The sequence below is a fragment of the Quercus lobata genome, chromosome 10 (genome assembly GCF_001633185.2).
Source record: "Quercus lobata isolate SW786 chromosome 10, ValleyOak3.0 Primary Assembly, whole genome shotgun sequence".
Taxonomy (NCBI): Eukaryota; Viridiplantae; Streptophyta; class Magnoliopsida; order Fagales; family Fagaceae; genus Quercus; species Quercus lobata.
Genome location: NC_044913.1, coordinates 4,507,278 through 4,532,303, shown reverse-complemented (window position 1 = coordinate 4,532,303; position 25,026 = coordinate 4,507,278). Strand labels below are relative to the sequence as shown.

General features: G+C 35.0%; 4 protein-coding genes across 7 annotated transcripts; 1 reads left to right on the top strand and 3 right to left on the bottom strand.

Annotated features, from left to right (window-relative positions):
* The first annotated feature begins 437 nt into the window (after window positions 1–437).
* On the top strand, window positions 438–4,846 carry LOC115963288 (cyclin-dependent kinase G-2-like). 3 transcript variants are annotated; one of them, XR_004085781.1, is made up of 8 exons: window positions 438–615; window positions 1,167–2,649; window positions 2,937–3,072; window positions 3,174–3,259; window positions 3,460–3,571; window positions 3,706–4,135; window positions 4,337–4,432; window positions 4,583–4,846. XR_004085781.1 is itself a non-coding variant. In XM_031082245.1 (6 exons), the coding sequence occupies exons 1-6, from the start codon at window positions 453–455 to the stop codon at window positions 3,760–3,762; spliced, it is 2,037 nt and encodes a 678-aa protein (XP_030938105.1). In that variant the 5' UTR covers window positions 438–452; the 3' UTR covers window positions 3,763–4,309. The 3 variants fall into 3 exon arrangements, 2 of the variants coding, with proteins under 2 accessions (XP_030938105.1, XP_030938106.1); XM_031082245.1 differs by lacking the exons at window positions 4,337–4,432; window positions 4,583–4,846 and having other exon boundaries at window positions 3,706–4,309; XM_031082246.1 differs by lacking the exons at window positions 4,337–4,432; window positions 4,583–4,846 and having other exon boundaries at window positions 496–2,649; window positions 3,706–4,309.
* Window positions 4,847–7,689: 2,843 nt separating this feature from the next.
* Window positions 7,690–10,612, bottom strand: LOC115965466. Of its 2 annotated transcripts, XM_031084696.1 has the most exons (4): window positions 10,524–10,612; window positions 9,445–9,607; window positions 8,816–9,122; window positions 7,690–7,986 (listed from the first exon to the last, which is right to left on the bottom strand). In XM_031084696.1, exons 1-4 carry the CDS (start codon window positions 10,586–10,588, stop codon window positions 7,844–7,846), a joined length of 678 nt encoding a protein of 225 aa, XP_030940556.1. In that variant the 5' UTR covers window positions 10,589–10,612; the 3' UTR covers window positions 7,690–7,843. The 2 variants fall into 2 exon arrangements, 1 of the variants encoding a protein (XP_030940556.1); XR_004086064.1 differs by lacking the exon at window positions 10,524–10,612 and having other exon boundaries at window positions 9,416–9,455.
* Window positions 10,613–14,146: 3,534 nt separating this feature from the next.
* On the bottom strand, window positions 14,147–17,809 carry LOC115965465. Its single transcript, XM_031084695.1, has 4 exons — window positions 17,193–17,809; window positions 15,847–16,278; window positions 15,221–15,527; window positions 14,147–14,659 (listed from the first exon to the last, which is right to left on the bottom strand). The coding sequence occupies exons 1-4, from the start codon at window positions 17,628–17,630 to the stop codon at window positions 14,517–14,519; spliced, it is 1,320 nt and encodes a 439-aa protein (XP_030940555.1). The 5' UTR covers window positions 17,631–17,809; the 3' UTR covers window positions 14,147–14,516.
* Window positions 17,810–20,303: 2,494 nt separating this feature from the next.
* On the bottom strand, window positions 20,304–20,887 carry LOC115964227 (peptidyl-prolyl cis-trans isomerase 1-like). The gene is made up of 2 exons (XM_031083585.1): window positions 20,432–20,887; window positions 20,304–20,330 (listed from the first exon to the last, which is right to left on the bottom strand). Exons 1-2 carry the CDS (start codon window positions 20,885–20,887, stop codon window positions 20,304–20,306), a joined length of 483 nt encoding a protein of 160 aa, XP_030939445.1.
* Between the last annotated feature and the right edge of the window lie 4,139 nt (window positions 20,888–25,026).

The window sequence follows — 25,026 nt, the reverse complement described above, 5'->3', positions numbered from 1 at the left end:
TATAGATAATCTGCAATGTTCATTCAAAAAAAAAAAAAAAAAATCCTACAAACAAATTGGAATAGAGCACTTCTATATAGGTTAGAAAAAAAAAAAAAGACTTATTATACTACCACAACTTTTATACCACAACTATTACCAGTTTTTTTTTTTTTTTGAGGATCACAACTATTACCAGTTGATTGTGAATTGTTCTCTATTTTTTTTTTTTTACATGGATCTATCCTTTTTTTTTAATCCATTACTCACAGTTGACTATATAAGAAGAATTTTTTTTTTTTTTTTTGAGAAGGACCAAATTAGAGGATTTTAATTTTTTTTTTTTTTTTTAAAAAAACGTGGGTAATAAACATAAAACACAAAAAGATAGGAACAAAATAAAAAATTCCACGATTGTCCTAACTCCGAAGCTGCCTACACAGACCACAACGGAATCTCTATATATAGCACACATGACACACCCAATCAAAAAACGCGTATTCATAAAAAGAAACACAGAGCCTTCGAAGCTGTGCGTTTTGAGCCATCGCCTTTCTCTCTATCTTCCCGATTTCGGAGCTCCTCCGATTCCCTCTCTCTCTTTCATTCAATTTCTCGCTGTATCGCTCGCCGCCGGTAAGGCCTTCGATACCTGTGAATTTCTCAAAGGCGAAGCTTTGAAAAAAAAAAAAAAAAAAAAAAAAAGCTCAATATTGATTTCTAGGTTTTCGTTCTTGATCTCATTCAATTTAGCTGAAAAAAGAATCGAAGATTTTTATTTTCTCTGCCTGATTCTGATATCTGTTATTGAATTTCACCAGTTTTTGGTTCTATTTTTTGTGTTAATTTCGATATTCAGTTTGTGTTCTCTCTCTATTTTGTGCTTTATCGAAAAAAAGAAAAAAAAAAATTGAATTGTTGGTTTAGGGATTGGGATTATTGGGGGGTTTATTAGAGTTATAGTTTGAAAAAAGAAATTGATTTTGGGGGTTAGGGTTTGGTTGTTCTGTATTCTGGAATTGTTGAATTGGGGGTTAGGGTTTGGTTGTTTTTTATCCTGGAATTGTTGAATTGGGGGTTAGGGGTTGGGGAGTTGGGATTTGATTAGGGATTGTGTGATTGTTATATTTTTTTTGAGTTTGATTATTGATTGAGAAGAGTTGTGGTTGTGAATCAAATGGCGGCAGGGCAAGTTGATGTTTTGAGAAGGGACTTTTATAAGCATTCCAAAAGACAGAATGATCATTACAGGAATGATTCTCATGGCGCTGAATATGGTCGGGGCCGTGATCATGGTGCTAGACGTAAGAATGGGTACCATTATTCTTCGAGAACTCGTGACTGGGGGTCTAGTAGAGATGGGTTTGGCAGTAGAATCGAGGAGAGAAAGGTGGAAGATTTGTCAAAGGGTGATAAAGTTGCAGGTTATGAAGATGGGGTTCGGCTGCCTGCAGAAAAGAAGAGGAAGATCTCTCCAATTGTGTGGGACAGAGAAGAGAAGGATGTGAGGGTCTCATCTAAGAATAGAGTTGTACTGGTTGCTCCACTGCCGTCTCCTTGCCCACCTGCACCCAGCTTGAGTGGTGTGGCATGTCATGATGTTTTGGATGTGGATGTTTCGAAGTGTGCTGTTTCAGGAGTTGAGATTCAGGGATTTGATAATTTGGCAGATAAGGTTGCTGTGGAAGATGGGTTGGTGGGTGAATTGAATTCTCAAACTGATTTGTCCTCTTCATTGCCTTCAGAGCAATCTGGGGATGACTGTAGACAAGAACATGTGGAGGAAGAAGAGTTTGTTGGAGCACGGAATATCTCAATGTCAAGGTGGGCTTCTGATGATGAAGCTTTGGATGACTCTAGGAGGTCGAGTCCTGAGAGTGGGGAGATCTGTACAGAACTCTCAGGAGAGGGTAGGGCATCTAGCTTTGATAGAGATGGTTGTTCTGTGGGACCTGTCAGTGGAAATACATATTGTGAGAGTGAGTTGTTAGATGGTGATTCAATGGGTATTGATGACAAACAAGGTGAGAATGCTAGTGTTATGGGGTCAGATGCAGACTCAGAGGGTGATGGTGATGCCCGTCATGTTGAAGAGACTAGAGTCCCTACCCAAAGAAGCACAAACATGCTTCAGGGTTGTAGAAGTGTGTACGAGTTTGAATACCTTAAAAAGATAAATGAAGGCACTTATGGGGTTGTGTATAAAGCCAAGGATAAGAAGACGGGGGAAATTGTGGCCTTGAAGAAGGTGAAGATGGGTGTAGAAAAGGGGGATGGTTTCCCTTTGTCATCATTGAGGGAAATAAACATTCTCATGTCTTTCAATCACCCTTCTGTTGTTGGTGTTAAAGAAGTTGTTATGGATGAGGATGACTTTGATAGTGTTTTCATGGTTATGGAGTACATGGAATCTGATGTCAAGGGTGTATTGGAGGCAATGAAAGTCAAGAAACAGCTTTATTGTATGAGTGAAGTTAAATGCTTGATGCGGCAGCTGTTGGAGGGTGTCAAGTATCTTCATGACAATTGGGTGATTCATAGAGATTTGAAGACATCAAACCTTCTATTGAGCAATGAGGGTGAGTTGAAAATATGTGACTTCGGGCTGTCTCGCCAATACGGGAGCCCACTAAAGCCCTATACCCCTCTTGTGGTGACCCTCTGGTACAGGTGAGCTGCAGCTATTTATTTTTTATTTGTGGCCACTGGCCAGCAGTCATGATGTTTTCTACAGTTTAATTGTGTTGTGTGCATGTCGGGAACTTGCATTGTCAACATACGAAATTGTTTATATCCTTTTCATGATTGTTGCATTCTAAGCCTTTGGGTTTCAATTTCTGTCTTCTCCCCCAACCCACCCCCCCCCAGTTTTACTCTTTTAAGTCTTCATATTCTGACAAAGGTACACATTAGTTTTCTCAACATCAAATAATATATGTATTGTTTTCACTTTGCAGAGCACCTGAACTTCTGCTAGGCACAACGAAGTACTCAACAGCAATTGATATGTGGTCAGTGGGATGTATAATGGCTGAATTGGTAGCGCAGGAAGCACTTTTCAGAGGAAAAAATGAAATTGATCAGCTTGGCAAGGTATTCCTACTTTCTTTTTCTTTTTTCTTTTTTCCCTGTTACATGTTTCACATTGCTTTTTTGGGTCATTTCAGTGATGCAATTGGTTAAAATGTTTGCAGATTTTTCAAATTCTTGGCACACCAAATGATAAGATTTGGCCTGGATTAACAAAATTGTGGGGAGTTAGACCAAATATAGAGCAACCGTAAGTATATCTCATTATGCATCTTAATCTTTAAATAAGTTGTGGCTTTCCTCTCTATTTATAATCCTCCAAGTGGCAGTGTTTCTCCAACCTTATTGCCTTGGGTGGACCTGCTCACGATGTGTGGATCTTGTATATGAAATTTAGTTTTTCAGTATATTTTCTCTCTTTTAGTAATGTAATTGCTGAATTTGTTTCAGGTATAATCTATTGCGGAAAAAGTTTCCTGCCAGATCCTTCATAGGATCTCCTGTTCTTTGTGATTCAGGATTTGACTTGTTGAACAAACTTTTAACTTATGACCCAGAGAAGGTATATCTATGTGCAAATTAATAAATTAGAATTTGATTCCACATTCTGGAAATTTTATGGTCTTTTTTTTGTTGTTGATAAGTTAGGAATTTTCTGGTCATGAAATTTATGAGTGCTTCCTTTTGTCTTTGCAGCGGATAACTGCAGAGGCCGCTCTTAAGCATGACTGGTTTAGCAATCTGGCAGCCTGATAATGCTTTAGAGCTAAGCGTTGTGCCATATCTTCTTCAGCAAACTTTATATCCACCTATTTGGTAAGCTTCTTCAAAAGTAACAGAGTCAGAATCCTTTAGAAGAGGAGTGAGAAAGGATTTATGATGAGAGTTGGCTGGTTCACTTGATCGAGAATGCAAGGCAGCCTGATGGTACTACAAAGCAATTTTTTTTAGCTTTGTGCCTTATCTTCTTTATCAAACTTTCTTATCTACCTAATTGTTAAGCATCTGCAAAAAGGGGGGAAAAAGCCGGGATCCTTTAGAAGAGGAGTGAGAAAGGAGTTGTGACGAGAATTAGATGCTTCACCTGTTCAAGAATGGTGGATTGATGCATAATGGATTTTGGCAGGTGTAGACTAACAACTGACATTTTATTTTTTGCAATGTACATCTTTCTTTGAAGACATATTTCAGTTGAAACTTGTCTAAATATTTCAGAAATATATCTTTGTAAATGATGCAGCTCTGGCTGTAACTAATATTGATACAATGTCAATTTTATTCCTACTACTTCTTCCCTTTATTTATTCTGTATCACTTTGTTTGCTAGAGTTTATGGGTGTACGAGAGGGTGCTTTTTTGGCGTGTGGGACCTTGAGGCTGTTATCTATGTTTTGTTAATGATTGTGTTGATCGACTTTCTTTGGTAAGAATATTATATAATATACTTGATAATAATCCTTGTGCCCTCATCCCTTCCAAAATAAACAAAAAACTTAAGTAACTAGAAAATCAATTTTCAAGATTATTTGTAGCCTATGTGATTGATACAAATATTTTTATGTGGTCTGTAAAGGTATCATGGTGGCTTCATAAGTTGTGACCTCAGATCTTGAAGTCTTGAAATCTAGTCAGTACACAGCTCAACTGGCTTCTATTTGAGATTTTCTTCCTTTCCATTGCAATTTATAACCCTCACACAATTCACACATGGTATGTTGATAAGGAGGAATGTCTTGTAATTTTTACCTTTGTCTTTGGCAAAGTATTGATTTTGTACATTATCTGTTGCTAAACTACTTTTCAAAAAAAAAAAAAAGTTTATAGATTGCTTCCTTTACATGTTCTCTTTGTTATTTCCATCTTTTTTCCTCTCCTTTTTCCACTTACTTCATTAATTCTTTATCATTATTTATGTTTTCTTCATTTATGACTTGTTTCTGCCTGTGTAAATTTATGAGTTAGGAATTATCACTTGCTGTGTTAACAAAGTTACCTTGCCCTTCTGTTGTACATTGGTAAGCAATTGGCTGGTATGTTCCAAACTTGCTCTTGTAGGAGTGCTGATGAGATACCTTTTGTTTCTGCTACGTGATATGTTATTATTAGTTATTATGGGTGGGCAAAAAGGTAATTTCCTTATAATAACATGACACTGAGCTGCTATTAATCACCTTGAAAATTCTGTTCTACTTTCTTTTGAAGTTTATTTGTTAGATGATTTAATTTTATCGCATATTGGATACTAAATGAGGTACTGAAGGTTCTTGATACTTTTTAGCTATTCAAATTGAAATAGCTGACACTTTCCTTGCAAACACTCACCATTACATACAATTGCATGATCAGAGTTTTTATTTACATATTTTACATTTTTACTCATATAATGTATTTAGTTTTTCAATCAAAGCAGTAAAGATGGTGGATGATGAGGTCCAAGGTTTCCATGATAGTGTCATTGATGAGCAACGATGTTATTGGGTGAGGAAAATGCTTTACTCAAAGATGATGGTGAAATGTTGTACCTTTGGCAGTATGGATAAGATGCAGAGTTTATGCAAGTTATGTGAATTTTAATTTTTGTTTATTCAAGTATTTGATCCATAAAAATATGAATCTGCACTTCCTCTCATTTTTCTGCAATAAAATAAACTTTTTGTTATTCATTACCTGGTATCTACACGTGCATTTTGTTAGTTGTTAATTACTGATGTTGTAATTTTTCTTAGAAAGCGGACAAACAAATAAACAGCTAAAGGCCTTCATATTATTCCATTGCATTCACCATTTTCCTCAAGTATAAGCTTTTCCCGACTTACGCTTGTGCTCTGGCCCTCAGAATTAAATTAGTGGGCTCAATCAAGTGGCCTAATTTTTTTTAATAATTCAATCAAAGCACAAATTTTATACATAAAAAATAAATCTAATCTATCATATTTCTATGTATCGTCTGATACATATGATTTATACGATGCAGATTTATGTGTCATATGATTTATGAGCATGATCAATACATATCTATGATAAGTTACTTTTTACCTTCAACCGATACATAACACAATATGTATGACACAACTATGTGATACTAAGCTATGCTAAGAAATATGTTTATTTTTTGGTAGAAAGAGGGAATGTTTTATTTGATTAAATAGTAGTTATAAAAGTTGGTCCATTAGTCATTTCTAGACGGAGTCTAGCGTTCAAGGATGTTAAGAGATGTTTTGGGAGTGCTTTTTTTTTTTTTTCCAAAAGATCACATATATAGGGATTAATTACAAAAGTAGGACATTGTGCATATTTTACTATGCTGCTTCTTTGCATTACTTCTTTCTTGGCCAAACATCTATGATACGAAAGATGTGACGTGGTGGGATGGTCCATGCTCTACTAAGTAGGGCCTGCAATCACAAATTAATGGAGTCATAGGCAGAGTTGTAATCTCATTTGATGTTAACCAACATATCACAATATCGAAATTAATTTGCAAGTCTATAAATTTGTAATCAAGTTCCCAGACAATTGATAAACCTTGTCTAATTGCCTATAATTTTGCAACATTATTTGTGTCAAAATCAATATGCATTGAAAAGCCATTAATCCAATTCCCTTGGCTGTCCTTAAGGATGCCCCCTCTCCCCGCAATCTTGGGTTATCTAGTACACTACTATGAGTATTCAAAGCTATAAAAGGATTTTGTGTTTTTTTTTTTTTTTTTTTGGGGGGGGGGGGCGTGAAATATGTGTGGTGATTTTAGTTTTTGTAAAAATAGAGTGTGCTAATTAGAAAAATTCTGAGGCTAGTTGTTGTGTCTTGTAAATGCATTGATGGAGAGAAGCTAAAAATCCTATTATTATGAGCAAGTCAGAGGTGCCAAAGACCATAAGAAAATATAATGTTTCAAGGTGTAAAAGAAGAACCTACAAGGTTTGTATTGGGGAGATTTGCTTTTAACCAATTAACCATAGGGGAGTGAAAAAAATAAAAAAATAAATAAAATTCTCTTTGTCCTGGTAAATTTATCCAGAATTCTTTATCCCATGGACAATTTCTAATTACATGTGAGGTTGTTCAACATGACTGCATCGAGGACAAGTAGGATCAATATCAAGGTGGATATTTGCTAAAAAGAATCTGGTAGGGAGTCGATTATGGCAACATTTCCATATGAAAATTTGAATTTTGTGTACACATGGAATTTTCCATATCCAATTCCATTCACTAGGGCCAGTTGCTGTATCCTTGATTTCGTATAGATATCTAGTTGCTTCTTTAATAGTACACTTACCCACAATAGTAGGCCATATTAATTGATCCTGTTGAGAAGACACCATGGCAGTAAGCCATATTAATTGATACTAACAACTATGCTGGTAACGTAAATTGTTGATGAGTATGAGCAACACTTACGCACCATGTATGGGAAACAGGATTATACAACATTTTGCTGGAGAGATGTATGCTTTTCAGTCATGACTTAAAATTTCTTAGTTGAAAGGACCTTTAGACTGGTGATTGATGATGGTGTTATCTCACGGTACTGGCAAATAGAATGAGCCGTGTGAAACTACTTCATTATATAATATAGTCTTACAAAAAAAAAAAGTCCAATAATATCTGTCAGTTATACCTGGCAACAATATTATGTCAGGCATAAACTAAGTTTTAATTCTTGAACAATATTATGTCAGGCATAAACAAAGTTTTAATTCTTGATTAGAAGCTAATGAACTGCAAGGCACAAGCAGTCTTGCTGGTGTAATCAGTCTGCTGCCTTAAAAAAAACAGGCCAGACAAAAGATTACCTTGCCACTGTTGTCCAAGTGGGTTCTTAACTTTGTCACTTCGTAGTGAAAGTTATGGTCTTCCCTAGTACAAAAAGAACTAGGGAGAACTCGAGAAAGAAAATTGTATTAATAAGCGGCCTATCAATCGTCCATCCGAATATGGTTGCTCCGCCAAGGTTGGACTGCATGTACATAACTGCAAAACCAAGTGAAGTTGATTAAAACTTCATGAGCATGTACATAAATTCAGAGCAATAAGTGTATCCATTGTGTGTGAATAATAAAGATGATATGTGTGAGATGATCAGTTTAGTGTAAAGCAGTATGTTGCAAGTGCATGACTTGGACAAAATTGAAGGTGAAGACTTATTGACCTTAAATATAGTAGAATGGCAAAAAGGGAAATCTGCAGCTGAAATGAATTAGTTATCAGGTTGAGTTGTAACATACATCTCTGAAGTCTAATCTGTGTCTATTTGTGAGGAAGAGAGAGTAATCCTAAGTCTCCTGAAAGACTCGCAGCAAGAGAGCCTATCAATTAAAGATGGCACCTAAAGCTGCTATTGAAGAAGCTGACAGTGCAGACAAGAGAAACAGGGGAAGTCAAGAAGTAAATGAACAATAGAACGACCTGTAGTTTTGAGCATGCAAACGACTTGTAGTTTTGATGTGATGATTAGTGATATTCTGTTAGCACCTTTTCCGCTAGTTAGTTACTCTGTGGCTTGTATATATATATATAGTTTAGTCTTGTAATTCTAATAATCAATGAAATCATTTTTCCCAAATCAGTTTTCACAGAGCCATTGCATTTCTGATGCAATAAAGCTCTCACTCAATTGAGTGCTAGCTTGCTGACATAATTTAATCAACACGTCCTAACTATCAGGGAGAAAACAAAACTGACGAATCACAAAACAACTATCATATAGAATGTAAATCCATTAGTCAAGTTATTCTAGTCAATGGCTACCTTCAGCTGCATTTTTTTAAGACAATAGTACAGAAAGTGTTTGTAGATGTACCAAAAGCTTGTCTCTTATGATTCATGGATATGTAAGAGGCCATTTGAGTATTTGTAGGTACTGGGAAATAATCGATCGACTCCAGATCACTTTCTGAGTAGTTGATGGGCAATGAACCTGCTGGAATAGCAGCCTCCAAGTTCCCTCCATTACTTGAAATTCCCCTTTGAGAAACATCATTGGGGTTGCACGTAACTAAAGCATGACATCTGCTTGAAATTGCTGCAAGACTTAGAGATCTATATGAAATCTTTGCAGCTGAATGAAGGCAAATTATGAGCCCAACAAGCTCAACGATAGAAGATACCTGCCACAGCCCCAATTAAGCACCGTAAGAATGAAAATTATGCAAGTTCTTGAACTGTTATACAAAGTAATGCAAATTTCATTTAGTTGTGTGGAATGCTATGGAAGCTCTATGCACATATAATATCTATGTGAATATTTTTTTTTTCTAGAAAAAAGAAGATGAAAAAGAAAAAAACAAAGGATTAATGTCCAAAATAGAAGAAATGTTTAATCAGATTTCTTAAAATTATGCTTGAAATATTAATATCAATGTTTTAAGATTCAATATGATATCATCTATGAAATCTCTACCTACGAAGGAACACACTTTCTGCACTTACTGCAAAATCACCACCATTTATGAAGTTAATAAGATCAGGGTTTCCCGTGGTCTCTAGCAGAGCCACAAATTGACTAGCTGTCACAACTAACAACTCCAGAACAAGATATATTTGGAACCTGTGGCTAATTTTGGTCCCTAAACAATGGATATTTTGGCGCAACCTGTTAGTCATATAATAAATAAATAAAAGAGATGGAGAGACCAAAATCGAACCTCCACCAAATTTCAGCCACTAAAATTATAATTTATCTGGGGAAAAAAAAGGTTGCATTGGGTTGGATTGGGGGAGAAGCAAATAAAGTGCATTTCTAGCTTTTAAAAATTACTCACAAAAGCACAGGAAAATCATGCCATATATAAGTTACAAAACCTACAAGTATAACAGAAATAATAAACTAAAAAAAAGAAAGAAAAAAAAGATATCTAAAGTGCCTGTTACAGAGTATTAGCTAAATCCAACTCTAGCGATCCCAAACCCCCCTACCTACTCCCTTACCTATCCCGATCAGTTTGTAACTAAAGGGAGTTGGTGGAGTGCCGCGAACCGAACCAGCTCGCCTCTTGCCTCAACTGACAACTCGGAGCTGAGCTTTCCTTTTCCGGCGAAGCCCATCTCAGTGTGAAGATAGAGGATGAACTGTGCCTCCTCCATGTCAGAAATTGGTAGCACCTTCTTGTCTTTGAGCTTCTCAAAGACTTTCTGGACATTGTTCTCCGCCTTCTTTGAAGAACAATGTCCAGAAAGTCTTTGAGAAGCTCAAAGACAAGAAGGTGCTACCAATTTCTGATATGGAGGAGGCACAGTTCATCCTCTATCTTCACACTGAGATGGGCTTCGCCGGAAAAGGAAAGCTCAGCTCCGAGTTGTCAGTTGAGGCAAGAGGCGAGCTGGTTCGGTTCGCGGCACTCCACCAACTCCCTTTAGTTACAAACTGATCGGGATAGGTAAGGGAGTAGGTAGGGGGGAAAGAGGCACAAGCAAAAGAAAGAAGAAAAGGAAGAAATACTGGAAGTGTTTTAGACAATATCAAGGTGATTGCAGTTCAGTTCATATATAATGCAGTTCAGGTCATATACCGTTCCAAATCACTCCAACGGCTCTTTCTCCTTTCAGCTTCTCTTTGATTTTCCCAACTCTCCATTTCTTTCCTTCATCTCTCTCAGGAGGACAGAGACTCCCACAACCCAACGGCTCTTTCTCCTTTCAGCTTTACGCCACCAATTCAATATCTTCTGTCCTGTGCGGAGCTGGCAGAAAAGGGCTTATTTACGCCACCAATCAGGATCTGTCACGTGAGACATTTAATGAGGAAGCAGTACACTCTATCACACAGGATTATTACTCAATTAAAACTAAAATCATCAGATCAGAAGCCCTTACGTGGAGAAACAGCACCGACGCCTAACCCATTCCATCTCCTCCTCTCCTCTGACTACCGGAGCTCCACCCCGCCGCCACGGCGTCGTTCTGTGCCGGCGCTGACGCACCCAACCTCAAGGTTTGTTTTAATTTCTGTTTATTGTTTGATTAGTTATTTCCCCAAAATTTATTAGGTTTCGAAATTTTGATGGGTTTGGATATCAATCTGTTCATATTGGTATGGTTTTGTTGATTTATATGGATTTTGCATTTTTTTTTTTTTTTTTGGTATCGTCCGGCGTCGACGCACTCAATCTGTTCATATTGGTATGGGAGTGCCAATTGGTCATTGGGGTTTGGCTTCGTAGACAAGTGGGGTGAGGTTTGGATGTGTCAGGTTTTTTTTTTTTTTTTTTTGTTTGTGTGTCAAGTAATTTTTCCAAGCTAAGTAATAATGGAGGCCAATGCTTGCAAGGGGATTAAATCCCCTGAACCCGGGTACTTTGTCATATAGTTGGGTTTGGAAATCTGAAACCTTGCCAAAGATCCAATTCCTTATTTGGCAATGTCTTCATGATAGTCTTCCTACAGCACAAGTGTTGGGTTCAAGAGGTTTAAGCCTTGATCCTTTGTGTAAAATGTGTTGCAAGCATAATGAATCTATTGAACACTTATTTAGGAGCTGTGAAGTTGCCCATCAGTTCTGGTCACAGCTGCAAGTGCCCCATTGTAACATGAATTCTTTTAACCTACCCTTTAAAACTTGGCTGGAATACAATTGTAATGTTGGCATGAATGCTGCTGTGAAAGGCATTCCTTGGAGAGTGCTATTTCCTATGGGTTTGTGGCACCTATGGACTCATAGAAATAATTTTATATTTAGGACTGGTGTGGTGGATACTCACTGTTGGAGGAAATGTTTCCAAGCCGGTACTGAATATTTTGCCATTGGTCTTGCTTCTAAGATCAAACACCAAAGAACCATTGTCCCCGTGGGGTGGGAGAAGCCTCCAAGGGGTTGGATGAAACTTAATACCGATGGTTCAGCAATGAGGAGGCCGGATAGAGCTGGTGGAGGGGGTTTAATTAGAGATCATGAGGGGACTTGGCTGAAGGGGTTTGCTAGAGGCCTTGGATTCACCAATAGTGCTTTGGCTGAGCTTTGGGCTCTGAGAGACGGGTTGTTGTTAGCTAAGGAGATGGGCATCCAGCAACTTATTGTTGAACTTGATGCATTGAGTATAGTTACTCTAATGAATAATGAAACTGAAAATCTCTTAATGGAGCCTCTCTTATCTGATTGCAGGAGTCTCTTGAAGGAAATCCCAAGCAAGCGCGTGATCCATGCCTTCCGGGAAGCAAACCAATGCGCTGATGCATTGGCTAAGTTAGGAGCGCAACTTTTGTCTTGTTTTGTAATATTTTGTAACCCACCGTCTGTGGTGGAGGATATATTAGCTTTTGATAAGGCTAATTTACGTTGTAATAGACTTGTGAATTCCTAAGTAATGTTAAAGCTTGTTTTACCGAAAAAAAAATAAAAAAAAATAAAAAAAAATAATGGAGGCCAAAACTTAAAAGGTCCCACCTAGAGGATGGATTGAAAATTAAGTGAATAGAGATTTTTTTAACAATTTAATCAAAGGACAAATTTTATCCATAAAAAATAAATCTAATCTATCATATATCTATGTATTGTCTGATACATATGATTTATACGATGCAGATTTATGAGCATGATCAATACATATCTATGATAAGCTACTTTTTACCTTCAACCGATACATAACACAATACGTATGACACAACTATGTGATACTAAGTGTGTGTTTGTATAGAGCGTTGCGCGTCTACGTTTCACGTTTTCTGCGTTTTTTTTTTTTTATTCTCCCCAGCAGCAATTGTTGACCCGGTCCTCTGTGAACAGTGCACTTATGCACTGTTCACGGATCCCACAAACTCCACTTTTTATCAACTTTTTCATTAAAAATGGGTCCCACAGCACTATTCACACATTTTTTCAATTTCAGCAAAATAAGTTCTATCTAAACAGACCCTAAACGATACCAACAAATATGCTTATTTTTTGGTAGAAAGAGGGAATGTTTTATTTGATTAAATAGTAGTTATAAAAGTTGGTCTATTAGTCATTTCCAGATGGAGTCTCGTGTTCAAGGATGTTAAGAGATACTCTGGGAGTGCTTTTTCTTTTTTTTCTTTTTTTTTTCAAAAGATCCCATATATAGGGATTAATTACAAAAGTAGGACATTGTGCATATTTTACTAGGTTGTTTCTTTGCATTACTCCTCTCTTGGCCAAACCATCTGCGATATTATTAGCTTCACGAAAGATGTGACGTGGTAGGACGGTCCATGCTCTACTTAGTCGGGCCCTACAATCACAAATTAATGGAGCCATAGGCAGAGTCGTAGTCTCATTTGATGTTAACCAACGTATCACAATATCGAAATTAATTTGCAAGTCTATAAATTTGTAATCAAGTTCCCAGGTAATTGATAAACGTTGTCTAACTGCCTATAATTTTGCAGCATTATTTGTGTCAAAATCAATATGCATTGAAAAGCCATTAATCCAATTCCCTTGGCTATCCTTCAGGACGCCCCCTCTCCCCACAAATCCTGGGTTTATCTTGTACACTACTATGTGTGTTGATTTTAGTTTTTGTAAAAACAGAGGAGTGTGCCAATTAGAAAAATTCTGAGACTAGTTATTGTGTCTTGTAAATGCATTGATGGAGAGAAGCTAAAATCCTATTATTACGAGCAAGTCAGAGGTGCCAAAGACCATAAGCATTATAATGTTTCAGGGTGTAAAAGAAGAACCTAAAGGTTTGTAGTGGGGAGATTTACTTTTAACCAATTAACCATAGGAGAGTGAAAAAAAAAAAAAAAACTCTTTGTCTTGGTAAATTTATGCAGAATTCTTTATCCCAAGGACAATTTCTAATAACATGTGAGGTTGTTTCAACATGACTGCATTGAGGACAAGTAGGATCAATATCATGGAGGATATTTGCTTAAAAGGATCTGGGAGTCGATTATGGCAACATTTCCATATGAAAATTTGAATTTTGTATACCCATTGAATTTTCCATATCCAATTCCATTCACTAGGGCCAACTGTTGTATCCTTGATTTCATATAGATATCTAGTTGCTTCTTTAATGGTACGCTTACCCACAATAGTAGGCCATATTAATTGATCCTGTTGAGAAGATACCATGGCAGTAAATCATATTAATTGATACTAACAACTATGCTGGTAACGTAAATTGTTGATGAGTATGAGGAACACTTACGCACCAAGTATGCGAAACAGGATTACACAACATTTTGCTGGAGAGATGTATGCTTTTCAGCCATAACTTAAAATTTCTTAGTTGAAAGGACCTTTAGATTGGTGATTGATAGTGTTATCTCACGGCATTGGCAAATAGAATGAACCGTGTGAAACTACTTCATTATATAATATAGTCTTACAAAAAAAAAAAAAGTCCAATAATATCTGTCAGTTATACCTGGCAACAATATTATGTTAGGCATAAATAAAGTTTTAATTCTCGATTAGAAGCTAATGAACTGCAAGGCACAAGCAGTCTTGCTGGTGTAATCAGTCTGCTGCCTTTAAAAAAAACAGGCTGGACAAAAGGTTGCCTTGCCACTGTTGTCCAAGTGGGTTCTTAACACTGTCACTTCGTAGTGAAAGTTATGGTCTTCCCTAGTACAAAAAGAACTAGGGAGAACTCGAGAAAGAAAATTGTATTAATAAGTGGCCTATCAATCGTCCATCCATATATGGTTGCTCCGCCAAGGTTGGACTGCATGTACATAACTGCAAAACCAAGTGAAGTTGATTAAAACTTCATGAGCATGTACAAAAATTCAGAGCAATAAGTATATCCATTGTTTGTGAATAATAAAGATGATATGTGTGATATGATCAGTTTAGTGTAAAGCAGCGTGTAAAGCAGCATGTTGCAAGGGCGTGACTTGGACAAAATTGAAGGTGAAGACTTATTGACCTTAAATATAGGAGAATGATAAAAAGGGAAATCTGCAGCTGAAATTAATTAATAATCAGGTTGAGGTGTAACAAACATCTCTAATCTGTCTATTTGTGAGGAAGAGAGAGTAATCCTAAGTCTCTTGAAAGACCTGCAACAAGAGAGCCATTGCATTTCTGATGCAATAAAGCTCTCACTCAATTGAGTGTTAGCTTGCTGACACTAATTTAATCAACATGTCCTAACTATCAGGGAGAAAACAAAACTGATGCATCACAAAACGACTATCATATAGAATGTAAATCCATTAGCCAAGTTATTCTAGTAAATGGCTATCTTCAGCTGCATTTTTTTTAAGACAATGGTACAGAAAGTGTTTATAGATGTACCAAAAGCTTGTCTCTTATGATACATGGATATGTAAGAGGCCATTTGAGTATTTGTAGGTACTGGGAAATAATCGATCGACTCCAGATCACTTTCTGAGTAGTTGATGGGCAATGAACCTGCTGAAATAGCAGCCTCCAAGTTCCCACCATTACTTGAAATTCCCCTTTGAGAAACATCATTGGGGTTGCACGTAACTAAAGCATGCCATCTGCTTGAAATTGCTGCAAGACTTAGAGATCTATATGAAATCTTTGCAGCTGAATGAAGGCAAATTATGAGCCCAACAAGCTCAACGATAGAGGATACCTACCACAGCCCCAATTAAGCACCGTAAGAATGAAAATTATGTGAGTTCTTGAACTATTATACAAAATTATGCAAATTTCATTTAGTTATGTGGAATGCTATGAAGCTCTATGCACATAAAATATCTATGTGAATATTTTTTTTCTTGAAAAAAGAAGATGAAAAAAAAGAAAAAAAAGGATTAATATCCAAAATAGAAGAAATTTTTAATCAGATTTCTTAAAATTATGCTTGAAATATTAATATCAACTTTTTAAGATTCAATATGATATCATCTATGAAATCTCTACCTATGAAGGAACACACTTTCTGCACTTACTGCAAAATCACCACCATTGATGAAATTAATAATATCAGGGTTTCCCGTGGTCTCTAGCAGAGCCACAAATTGACTAGCTGTCACAACTAACAACTCCAGAACAAGATATATTCGGAACCTGTGGCTAATTTTGGATAGATTATGCTTTAGACGAATGTGCTCCTCTATGTACACTGAAACATCAAGATCCCTTTCCAAAAGCTTCCCATAGTTTTCAAAGTGTATAATTTGCAAGTTGCAGACCAAATTGAAAAGAGCACTGCCTGATAGAAAGATTGTGGTTGAATAAGTCCATGAAACCAGCGAGGCAAATAATGTAGCAACAGATAGCCACCATGAATCATTGTGCGCATATACCATACGAATGACGTCGCGAACAGTCTTTAAAAGGAAGCATGGTAATAGCCACACTGCCAACAAGCGAAAGAAACCCTGAAGAAAAAGATTTGTCTATTTTATAATTTACTGCTGTGGTATAAGATGAATACATAAGAAAATGATATCTGCCCAGATATTGATGCAGGACAATCAAGAGGAAAATAATATAACAAGAAAAAGATAACCCTAAGAATCAGCACTTAGGGGTTGCCTGGAATCATCAAGCAAGAAAATTTAGGCATCAGCACCCAATTTGGAAAATCTCCAATTTGAAATTTCATTAATCAATTATCTAATATAAGATAAACCACCTTAAAATTAAATGAAATCCTTAATTAATGAAATCCAATCTAATAAGGTGTGCTGTCCGCAACAGATATCAGTGCAAAAAAATTATAATTGTATATATGCTGATGGACCAGACAGACCATTAAAGTACTATTCATGTAATTTACCAAACGCTCAAAATGCTAAATTTTTATTCAATAATTTACTACTGTTGAGTACATAAGAAAAGGAGATCTGCCCAGATATTAGTGCAAAAAAGCTACAACAGCAGATGAACTCATGAACCATGTAGACCCTTAAAGAAGAACTATTCACTGTAATTTGCCTAAAGTTCAAAATATTAAAGCTTTTTCACTTAAAGCACTTTATCAGAAAAAGCTCTGCTACTAAAGCTTGATAGATAATATAAAAGCTCTAATTCCTATAACAATACCAATCGGAAACATAGTCATATATAACACACAGGGAACATATTCATATATAATTTCATAGAATTCTATTCTCTTAACTGTGTTAGTACAAACTTCACCCCAAGTTCAATAAACAAATTCATTAGCCAAACATGATAGTTCCAATTATATAGTAAAAACTCCAAATTCGTAATATTAAACACTAGTAGATGTGTGTTTTGAAAGGCTCTAAATTGCAAGCAAGAAAGAAGAAAGTTGGGTATTGCTCACGTTGATCTTTTGTAAGTATTCTTCACGAAACTGTGTCATATGACCATGACACCGATCCACAAACAGAAACTTCCTTTCACCATACTTGCGAAGGTTGTGTGAAATGAACAGCAGAGAAATGGCTGCCAAAAGGGACTCAGAAACCAGAATCTCAAGCTCAAAGTTTTTGATCTGATACTTCTCGCAGTTGGAACAATAAGAGAGCTCGATTATAGAAAGTGGAAGTGCAACACCTAGAAGAAGAAATACGAGCCATGACAGAGTGATGCTTAAAGCAGAGTATTGGCAGAAGCCAAAGATTCTAAGAAATGTTTCTAAGCGATGGAGGGAGTGATTTAGTTGAGTGTCATTTAGTTCTTCTTGTTGGTTTGAGTCTAATATAATAAGTGGGGTTTGAGCTGAAGCGGGTAGTTCTGTTTGTGTGTTAGGAACCGCCATTAAGTAGTGAAAGTGTGAGTATGTCAAAGTTAAAAAAATGGTTCTATTTCATGGATTCAAAGGCTGAGTTGAGTTTAACTGAAGGGTATGATGTATGAATCAAATAAAAGAGAGAGAGAGAGAGGGAGAGAGAGTGTGTGTTTTTGGTAGGTATTGAAGATGAAAGGTAGTAGAAAGAAAAGCACACTTTAACTCATTTCTTGTTTTTTTCTATCGATCTATAAACCTGCAGTGAAAAGGCAATTGAAAAAGTATTAAAAGAGAGGATTATCGTGAACCGCCTTTCAACTTTTTTGACTATAATTAAATTAATTTCACGACGATTTGTCAAGCACTGATGTATGCATTTGGGGGTTAGGCGAAAATTGAATTCGGACTTTTTATATATTTAAATGACTTAATTTTTTTTAAAAAAATATTACTTAAACTTTTTTTTTTAGATGTAAAATTACTAATTAATCACGGAGATTTTTTTTTTTTTAATAGAAAACCTATAGATACAAAAATCAACCGTCATTGCCTATCACACTTACCTGTTCTTATAAAAAATTACTATATATCATATATTTTTATATGCGAGACCTATACAGCTGTACTCATGAACTGTTTCACATATATTTACTATCTTCATTATCAAAAGAATATTTTGGATAGAATTCCTTGCAAGAATTTACATTAGGTAATTTACAAAGACATTGTCAGTTGTTCACTGTCTGATAAATGCACTAGGACACTGAAAAGGACTGATTATGAGTGCGCTGGTCGGTGTATTTCAGATTTCCATTGGGTTGTGGGAAAAAGAATTCAACGAAATGGGTCCATGGAAGCAACAAACAATTCCGAACCTAACGGTCTTAGTTTTGGCTTTTCTTTAATTTTGAACTGCTTTTTTCCGTTTTTGGTTTCCAGATTGTGTTGGTCCAAAGTTGAAATATTTAGTTTTATAATCAAACGGCAATATTGGAGGTTTGTAGGCCTGCTTGGACATGCATGAGCAACTGAAACTTGCATGCTGCTGATGTTATTTAAAAAAAAAACTTGATGCTGATAGGCTAGGGACTTGGACATCAACTTCGTTCATGTGGATGAAAAGGAAATTATTTTTGTCACAATTGAAAATCTGAATCTCTACAGGATTTAGCCTGCTCCCTTTGTTTCATATAGACTCGTTTTCTATAAAACATTTTTATTTTATTATTATTTTTATTTTGTTTGGTTGCGACATTGACAATTTTCATTAAAAAAAAAAAACAAAAAAACAACAACAACAACAACTAAGGCTGTCCACAGGTCGGTTCAGGTCGAGTTTAAGCCCAACCAGGAACCAACCCCCGACGAAATCAGGTGGTAGAAAATGTCACCCGTCGCCAAACGCCGGAGTAGATGGGTTGGGCAGATCAGACCTTCAATGGATGGCGGATGGGTTGGTCGGCGTCATAGATCTGAGAAAACAGAGAGGAAACTTTGAGAAAACAGTGAGAAAAACCCAGATTCAGCGAAAATCTCATCGGAATCTATGAGATTTCACCAGATCTGGTGGCAATCTCACTAGATTCGATGAGATTTTGCCAAATCCTGTCAAAATTTCACCGATCTAAGTGAAATATCGCCTGAATCCGGGTTTTTTTTTTGCTAGAATATGGGTTTTTCACCGATCGGTTTGGCTTTTTCAAGTTTTTAGGGTTTTGAGGGGAGAGAAACTGAAACCGACTCTAGCGAGTCGGTTTTTGGTTTCGATCGGTTTCTTCGGGTGGGTCAGGTCTCTAAATGGGTTTGGACAGCCCTAAAAAAAAACACTTCTTAATCTTTTTAATATATATATAATCGATAGATTATATTTAAGTTATGACAACTTTCTTAAAATTTATTTTTTAAAAATAGAATTCAAGTTTTATTCATCTATTTTTTTAATTAATAAATTTTAATCTTTTTAATATAATTCTCGTCTTGTTGAGTATGCAATGTTTTGAATTTTTTTTTTAGAGCTTGAAAAAAGGGAAAAATTTGCCATTCAATTCGACTTGTTTTTACTTGATTACAGAAACATTTTCCTATGGTACCAAAATTAGAAAATAAGTTCTCCACTTTAACAAAAACAGAGAAAAAAGGTAGAATAAAAATCTCAAATTCAAATATTTTCATCTATCTAAATGGCACAAGGAGTCAAGGAGGGAGTTGAAGAAATGCAACAGTAGTATGTTCTATTAGGACCGTTGGGTTCACTTGTCATGCCATTATCACAGTGGCTCAACATTTTTGGACTATTAGACTTAAAAAATAAAAAAATAAAAAGAAAAAAGAGAAGAAATGTTGTAGTTCTCAAAGGATGCATGGATCAATTGAGTTTCAAGTTTTGAGTTTTGACAAATGTTCGATCGATTGAAAGAAAGGTTTCAACAATTCTTAGATCGATACTTGATTGATTGATAGTTCCAGGCTCAGTAGTTTCACTTACGTATTTTAATTGAAGTTAGCGTATTAATTGATATTGTAGATTTGTAGCCTCCATTTTGAGTGATTATGTGAATTCAGAATATGCATATATAATCTTAAGTGTGTATCTATTAGGGGTGGCAAAATAAGTCCAAATCCATTTGCCCATCCAAACCCATCTACTCTAATTGAACCCAAACCCACTAAATTATTAGTTGGGTTAAATAGACATTAACCCAATTAGACCCAGTGATTATTGAGTTTTAACTAAAAAACCATTGAATCCCATTTAACTCAAAAACAATATACCCAAATTCAACCTAGCCCTTCCCATAAAAAAAAGAAAAGAAAAAAAAGAAAAAAGAAACCCAGCCCTCAGACGTTTCAGGGTCTATGCCCTCGATGATCTGGCCAAACAAGACATGCTTTCCATTGAGCCACTCAGTCTTGGCGGTGTAGATGAATAACTGAGATCCGTTGGTTCTGGGACTGGCATTGGCCATGGAGAGGACTCTAGGGCCGGTGTGCTTCTTCATGAAGTTCTCGTCGGCAAACTTGGTGCCATAGATCGACTCTCCTCCAGTGCCGTTTTCGGCGGTGAAGTCGCCTCCCTGGCACATGAATCTAGGGATCACACGGTGGAATGATGATCCCTTATAGTGGAGCGGCTTGTCGAAGCGGCCAGCGCCCTTCTCACTAGTGCAAAGAGCTCGGAAGTTCTCGGCGGTGCGAGGAACCATGTTGATGTAGAGCTCCATGATGATACGGTCGGTAGGTTGGCCGTCGATGGTCATGTTGAAGAAGACCTTAGGGTTGGAAGCCATTGGAGTAGAGATTATTAGCTTCTTCTTTTTTAAATAAAAAATTTAGGGTTTTGAAGAGAGAGAGATGGATTTAGATTAGAAGCAATTAGTTAAATAGGTTTCTTTTTTCTTCATGAAACAATAATTGGGTGGGGTTGGAGTTTACCCATAAGAATTGGGTTGGGTTGGATTTGGGTTAAAAGCAATTAGTTAAATGGGTTTTAATGGGTAAATGAGTTTTATATACCCAACCCAATTATGTCTACCCCAAACCCACCCATTTGACACCCCTAGTATCCATACTAGTGATCGAAGATCTTGGAACCTCAACCTAATAATAAAGTTCATTATAGTTTCAAACCTTCAAGGAGGTGTCTTGGAGTCAGTGTTTTGATCCATAACACAAGAAGGTCGTTCATGAAAGGGTCCATAAATGAGAAGTTACTTTTGAGAGATTTCAAAGCTGCTATCAGCCACATCAATGAGTTTATTTATTGGATGTAGTGTCTAGGCAACAAGGGTCTTGTTCTAGATTGTAACTCATTCTTTTATAGGAGATTTCTTCACATGGAGCTAGCATGTCACCCTTATGGTAATCTTTCTTATGGAAATGTTATGCATTAATTTTCCACTTCATCACCAAATCTTTGTTTCATTGCTTTGCTTATTGATTTTTTTTTTTAAATTTTTTTTTTTTGTGGTGGTTTTTAGTATTGTATATGTGATCACATAATTGAATTAATAGATAATTACACTGGATCTGGATAGTTGATTTTGGGTTTCGAGTTTCAACCAATCTCTTCTAAACTAACGTAGCACAATGGTAACCCATGAAAGCAATGAATTAATAGGTATTTATCAAAGAAAAAGAATATTAGAATCGAATTTCAGATATTCCAAATTTTCTTGTATTCTTGAATTGCTTTAGAACAAAATTTAGTTAGCATATGCTACTAAATTTCATAAATTTAAAACTGGTAGACTAAAATCTGGCAACTTATTAATTAGAGGGGCCCAACTTCTTTAAAAAACCTTCTTCTCTCTTCCTGTGTATGTTAAAAATACTTAGTATTCTTAAAAGAAAAAACAGTGGGTTAATCTCATATAGGAAAATGAGTATAAGTTTAAGAGATTTAAAGTTTGTACTATATATTTAAGAGTTACACCATTTTGGATATATATCACTGTAACATTTCTTTAAAAAACTTTCTCCCCTCTCCCTGTGTGTGTTTTAAAAATATTTAGTATTCTTTAAAAAAAAAAAATCTGGCAACTTATAATTAATTAAAGGGGCCCAACCTATGGATAATTTTTTTCATAAATTGGAATCTATTTATTTTGAAATCATACCTGAGATGATTTTAAGTTGCCAGCTAATCGTGTAAAAACTGTCTTGGAAGCTTGTAATAGTAACCAAATGGCATTATTTTACGAAATAAAAATAACTCAATTCATAATTTGTATTAATAAAAGTCATATTTTTAAATAACTCACCATTTAAAAAAAAAAACCCCTTTTTTTAGGGTAATGTTAGTACCATATACCTTTTCGTCTTGCTTAAGCATTCATTCATTTCATTACTACCGTCCGAAGTCATATATGTCATAAAGATCGATTTTTTTATAAATTTAAAAAAAAAAAAAAAATCTACGAGCTTCAAATTAAATGTTACATCATAATTAATATGCAGCAACCCATTTTTCCTCTTACACTTTCTTCTTCGTAGACTAAAGTTTTTGAATGGTACCTTCAGCATATATCTATATCATATATGTTGTCTTTTAATCAATGATTATTAATATTTTATTTGAATTCCATATACACTAATATGACTTGTTGATAAATGTTTTTATCAACCAATATCTTCTTTTAAAATCTCTAAAATAAGTGCTTTGATCAAATATATTGTGACTATTAGATCATCCCTTCTCACTTGTTCATTTGAAAGTAATCGCAATATTATAAATTTATAAATGTACTTGAATTTTTTGAAAATAACATAAAACTATTTTGAAATAACCAAAAAGTATTACCTAAAATGCTACTTCAAATTTCATAAATAGTGCTTATTTTAACAAAAGTATTAATTTCCAGTATAAATCAATTTATAGATTTAGCTCTTTTTTCAATAGTCTCTAATCATTCAATTAAATATAAGGCATAAGGGTCTATTTCTTAGTTATTTTTTTGAACTTAATTTCAAAACAGGAACATCTCTAAAGTGGTAGAAGATGGCTAGGAATTTCATGAGAGAACTTATGACGGTGATGATAGATTTGGTATGAGGGTGGAGTTTCTAGATGACCCATTGCTTAAGAAAGCTATAGCTGCTGAATCATTATGCTACAAGAAATTTAAGGAATCAATAAATCAATGAATTTTCATGGATCAAAATTACTTAGGTGAAACCCATCCCAAAGATGGGTCTAAAATTATGCCAATAGCCTCATCGAATGGGGTGTGAGAAAAGATTTCCATTATTATTATTTTTTTTTTTTTGAGAAACAAAAGATTTCCAAATTGGTATTATAGACTAGCGGAACCGAATATAACCCTATTGACAAAATTCTAACTTACCATTTTAGTTGTGCTCAAATTTAGACTAATAATTAAGCAGGTAGTTTAATCCATGTGTGCTTTCACAATTCCTCTCATTTTATAATTCATTTTGTTTGAAAATCAATGAATTATACTATTTTTAAAATGGATTTTTGTGAGAAAAAAAAAAAAAAAACTATTTCTCATTGCCATATTCCTACTAAGGATATTAGAATAGATTATAGAAATTATGAATTTTACAAAAAGCATGTACGAGAAAGGTTGATCTAATTCTTCTTTTAACGAAAAGTTTGATTCACGTAATTTAGTATTAAAAAGTGCTAAATTGAGATAATAGGACCCATTGAATTGATTGCGGATCATTTGAGATGATTTATTTGTAAAATATTTTGATTGGGAATTTGAATTAATCCCATGATATGCTTCATAATTTTGAAAATAATAATTTCTTGTGTAATTATGAAAAAAATGTGAACATATTTATTTTCAAAATTTACCCTAACAAGTCCATTAACAATTATCTCTTAAGAACTTGTATGTTGTGTCTCGTGGAGATTAATCTCTTATTGGACATTATATGATGGACAAGAATAATGTACTACAGCATTTAGAATTTGAACATAATGAATAATACCAGAGCCCCATATTACAATAAGTGTGGCTCTTGTATTAGAATAACGGTAAGGATATATATGTGGATTCTAGTTAACTCAATTGATAAAATCTTTTATGGTTGAATAAAAAATTTGGGATTCAATTCCCGCCTACATTAAAAACCGATTAGTATATTAGTCTGATAATAAAGAGTTATCATTAAAAATGAACGCTATATATTGAAACTTTCTTTAAAAAAAAAATATATATATATATATATATATTCAACCCAGCTCGAATAAGTGGCCATAGAATCACACACATCCACATATATTGATTTGATATATGTTTATTTCAATTGTTAGCTAGGGAGTGCTGTGGAAAATTTCTAAATATACATTTTTGAGAAGATTCTAAATATACATGATTACTTGATAACTATGGCTATTTGATGAATATATATGCTTATTGTAATCACCAACAAAAAAAGAGAGATAAATATGCTTATTGTACCACAAACACAATAGGCTTTTTATATTTTACTGTTTTCCTTTTTTGCATTACACATCATTTTTTTCTTCTATAACTAATCACCTACTTCTTTTACTATAAGCATATGTTTGTCTTGAGTCTGTGTTTCATATTTTCAATATGTTCCCAGCCTATTCCAGGTACAATTGGAGTAATCTCAGAGTTGGTGCAAGATATAGACGGTGTATGGAAACTTTCAAATGTGTCATATTTGAAGTGTATTATCCTAGAAAAAATTATTATCTAAATTTATATTGTTATATCTATGAGTCTTAAAAGTTATGTTATTTGGGGGTATTTCAAACCTTATATTGAAGTCATGTAAGAGTTGAGGTTTATATTGGAGATTATTAATTTGTGTCTTTTACTTATTTATTTATTTTTTAATTCTATCTATTCTATGTGTTGTAATGTTAGACGCTATCAAGAAAGATATCATACTTTTGTTCTAAACCAATATTATACGGATGAAGCTA

Bases quoted from the DNA above. Each gene is read 5' to 3' on its own strand.
- LOC115965466 (XM_031084696.1), bottom strand. From the start codon at position 10,588: ATGGAGAGTTGGGAAAATCAAAGAGAAGCTGAAAGGAGAAAGAGCCGT. The intron at 9,608-10,523 runs GTATATGACCTG...TATGACTAACAG, and splicing joins CGTTGGAGTGATTTGGAACG to GTTGCGCCAAAATATCCATT. The intron at 7,987-8,815 runs GTACATCTACAA...TTGGTTTTGCAG, and splicing joins TCATAAGAGACAAGCTTTTG to TTATGTACATGCAGTCCAAC.
- LOC115963288 (XM_031082245.1), top strand. From the start codon at position 453: ATGACACACCCAATCAAAAAACGCGTATTCATAAAAAGAAACACAGAG. The intron at 2,650-2,936 runs GTGAGCTGCAGC...TTCACTTTGCAG, and splicing joins GTGGTGACCCTCTGGTACAG to AGCACCTGAACTTCTGCTAG. The intron at 3,260-3,459 runs GTAAGTATATCT...AATTTGTTTCAG, and splicing joins AGACCAAATATAGAGCAACC to GTATAATCTATTGCGGAAAA.
- LOC115965465 (XM_031084695.1), bottom strand. From the start codon at position 17,630: ATGGCGGTTCCTAACACACAAACAGAACTACCCGCTTCAGCTCAAACC. The intron at 16,279-17,192 runs GTGAGCAATACC...CTTTTTCTTCAG, and splicing joins AATACTTACAAAAGATCAAC to GGTTTCTTTCGCTTGTTGGC. The intron at 14,660-15,220 runs GTACATCTATAA...TTGGTTTTGCAG, and splicing joins TCATAAGAGACAAGCTTTTG to TTATGTACATGCAGTCCAAC.
- LOC115964227 (XM_031083585.1), bottom strand. From the start codon at position 20,887: ATGGCTTCCAACCCTAAGGTCTTCTTCAACATGACCATCGACGGCCAA. The intron at 20,331-20,431 runs GTTTCTTTTTTC...ATGGTTTTTTAG, and splicing joins CTGAAACGTCTGAGGGCTGG to TTAAAACTCAATAATCACTG.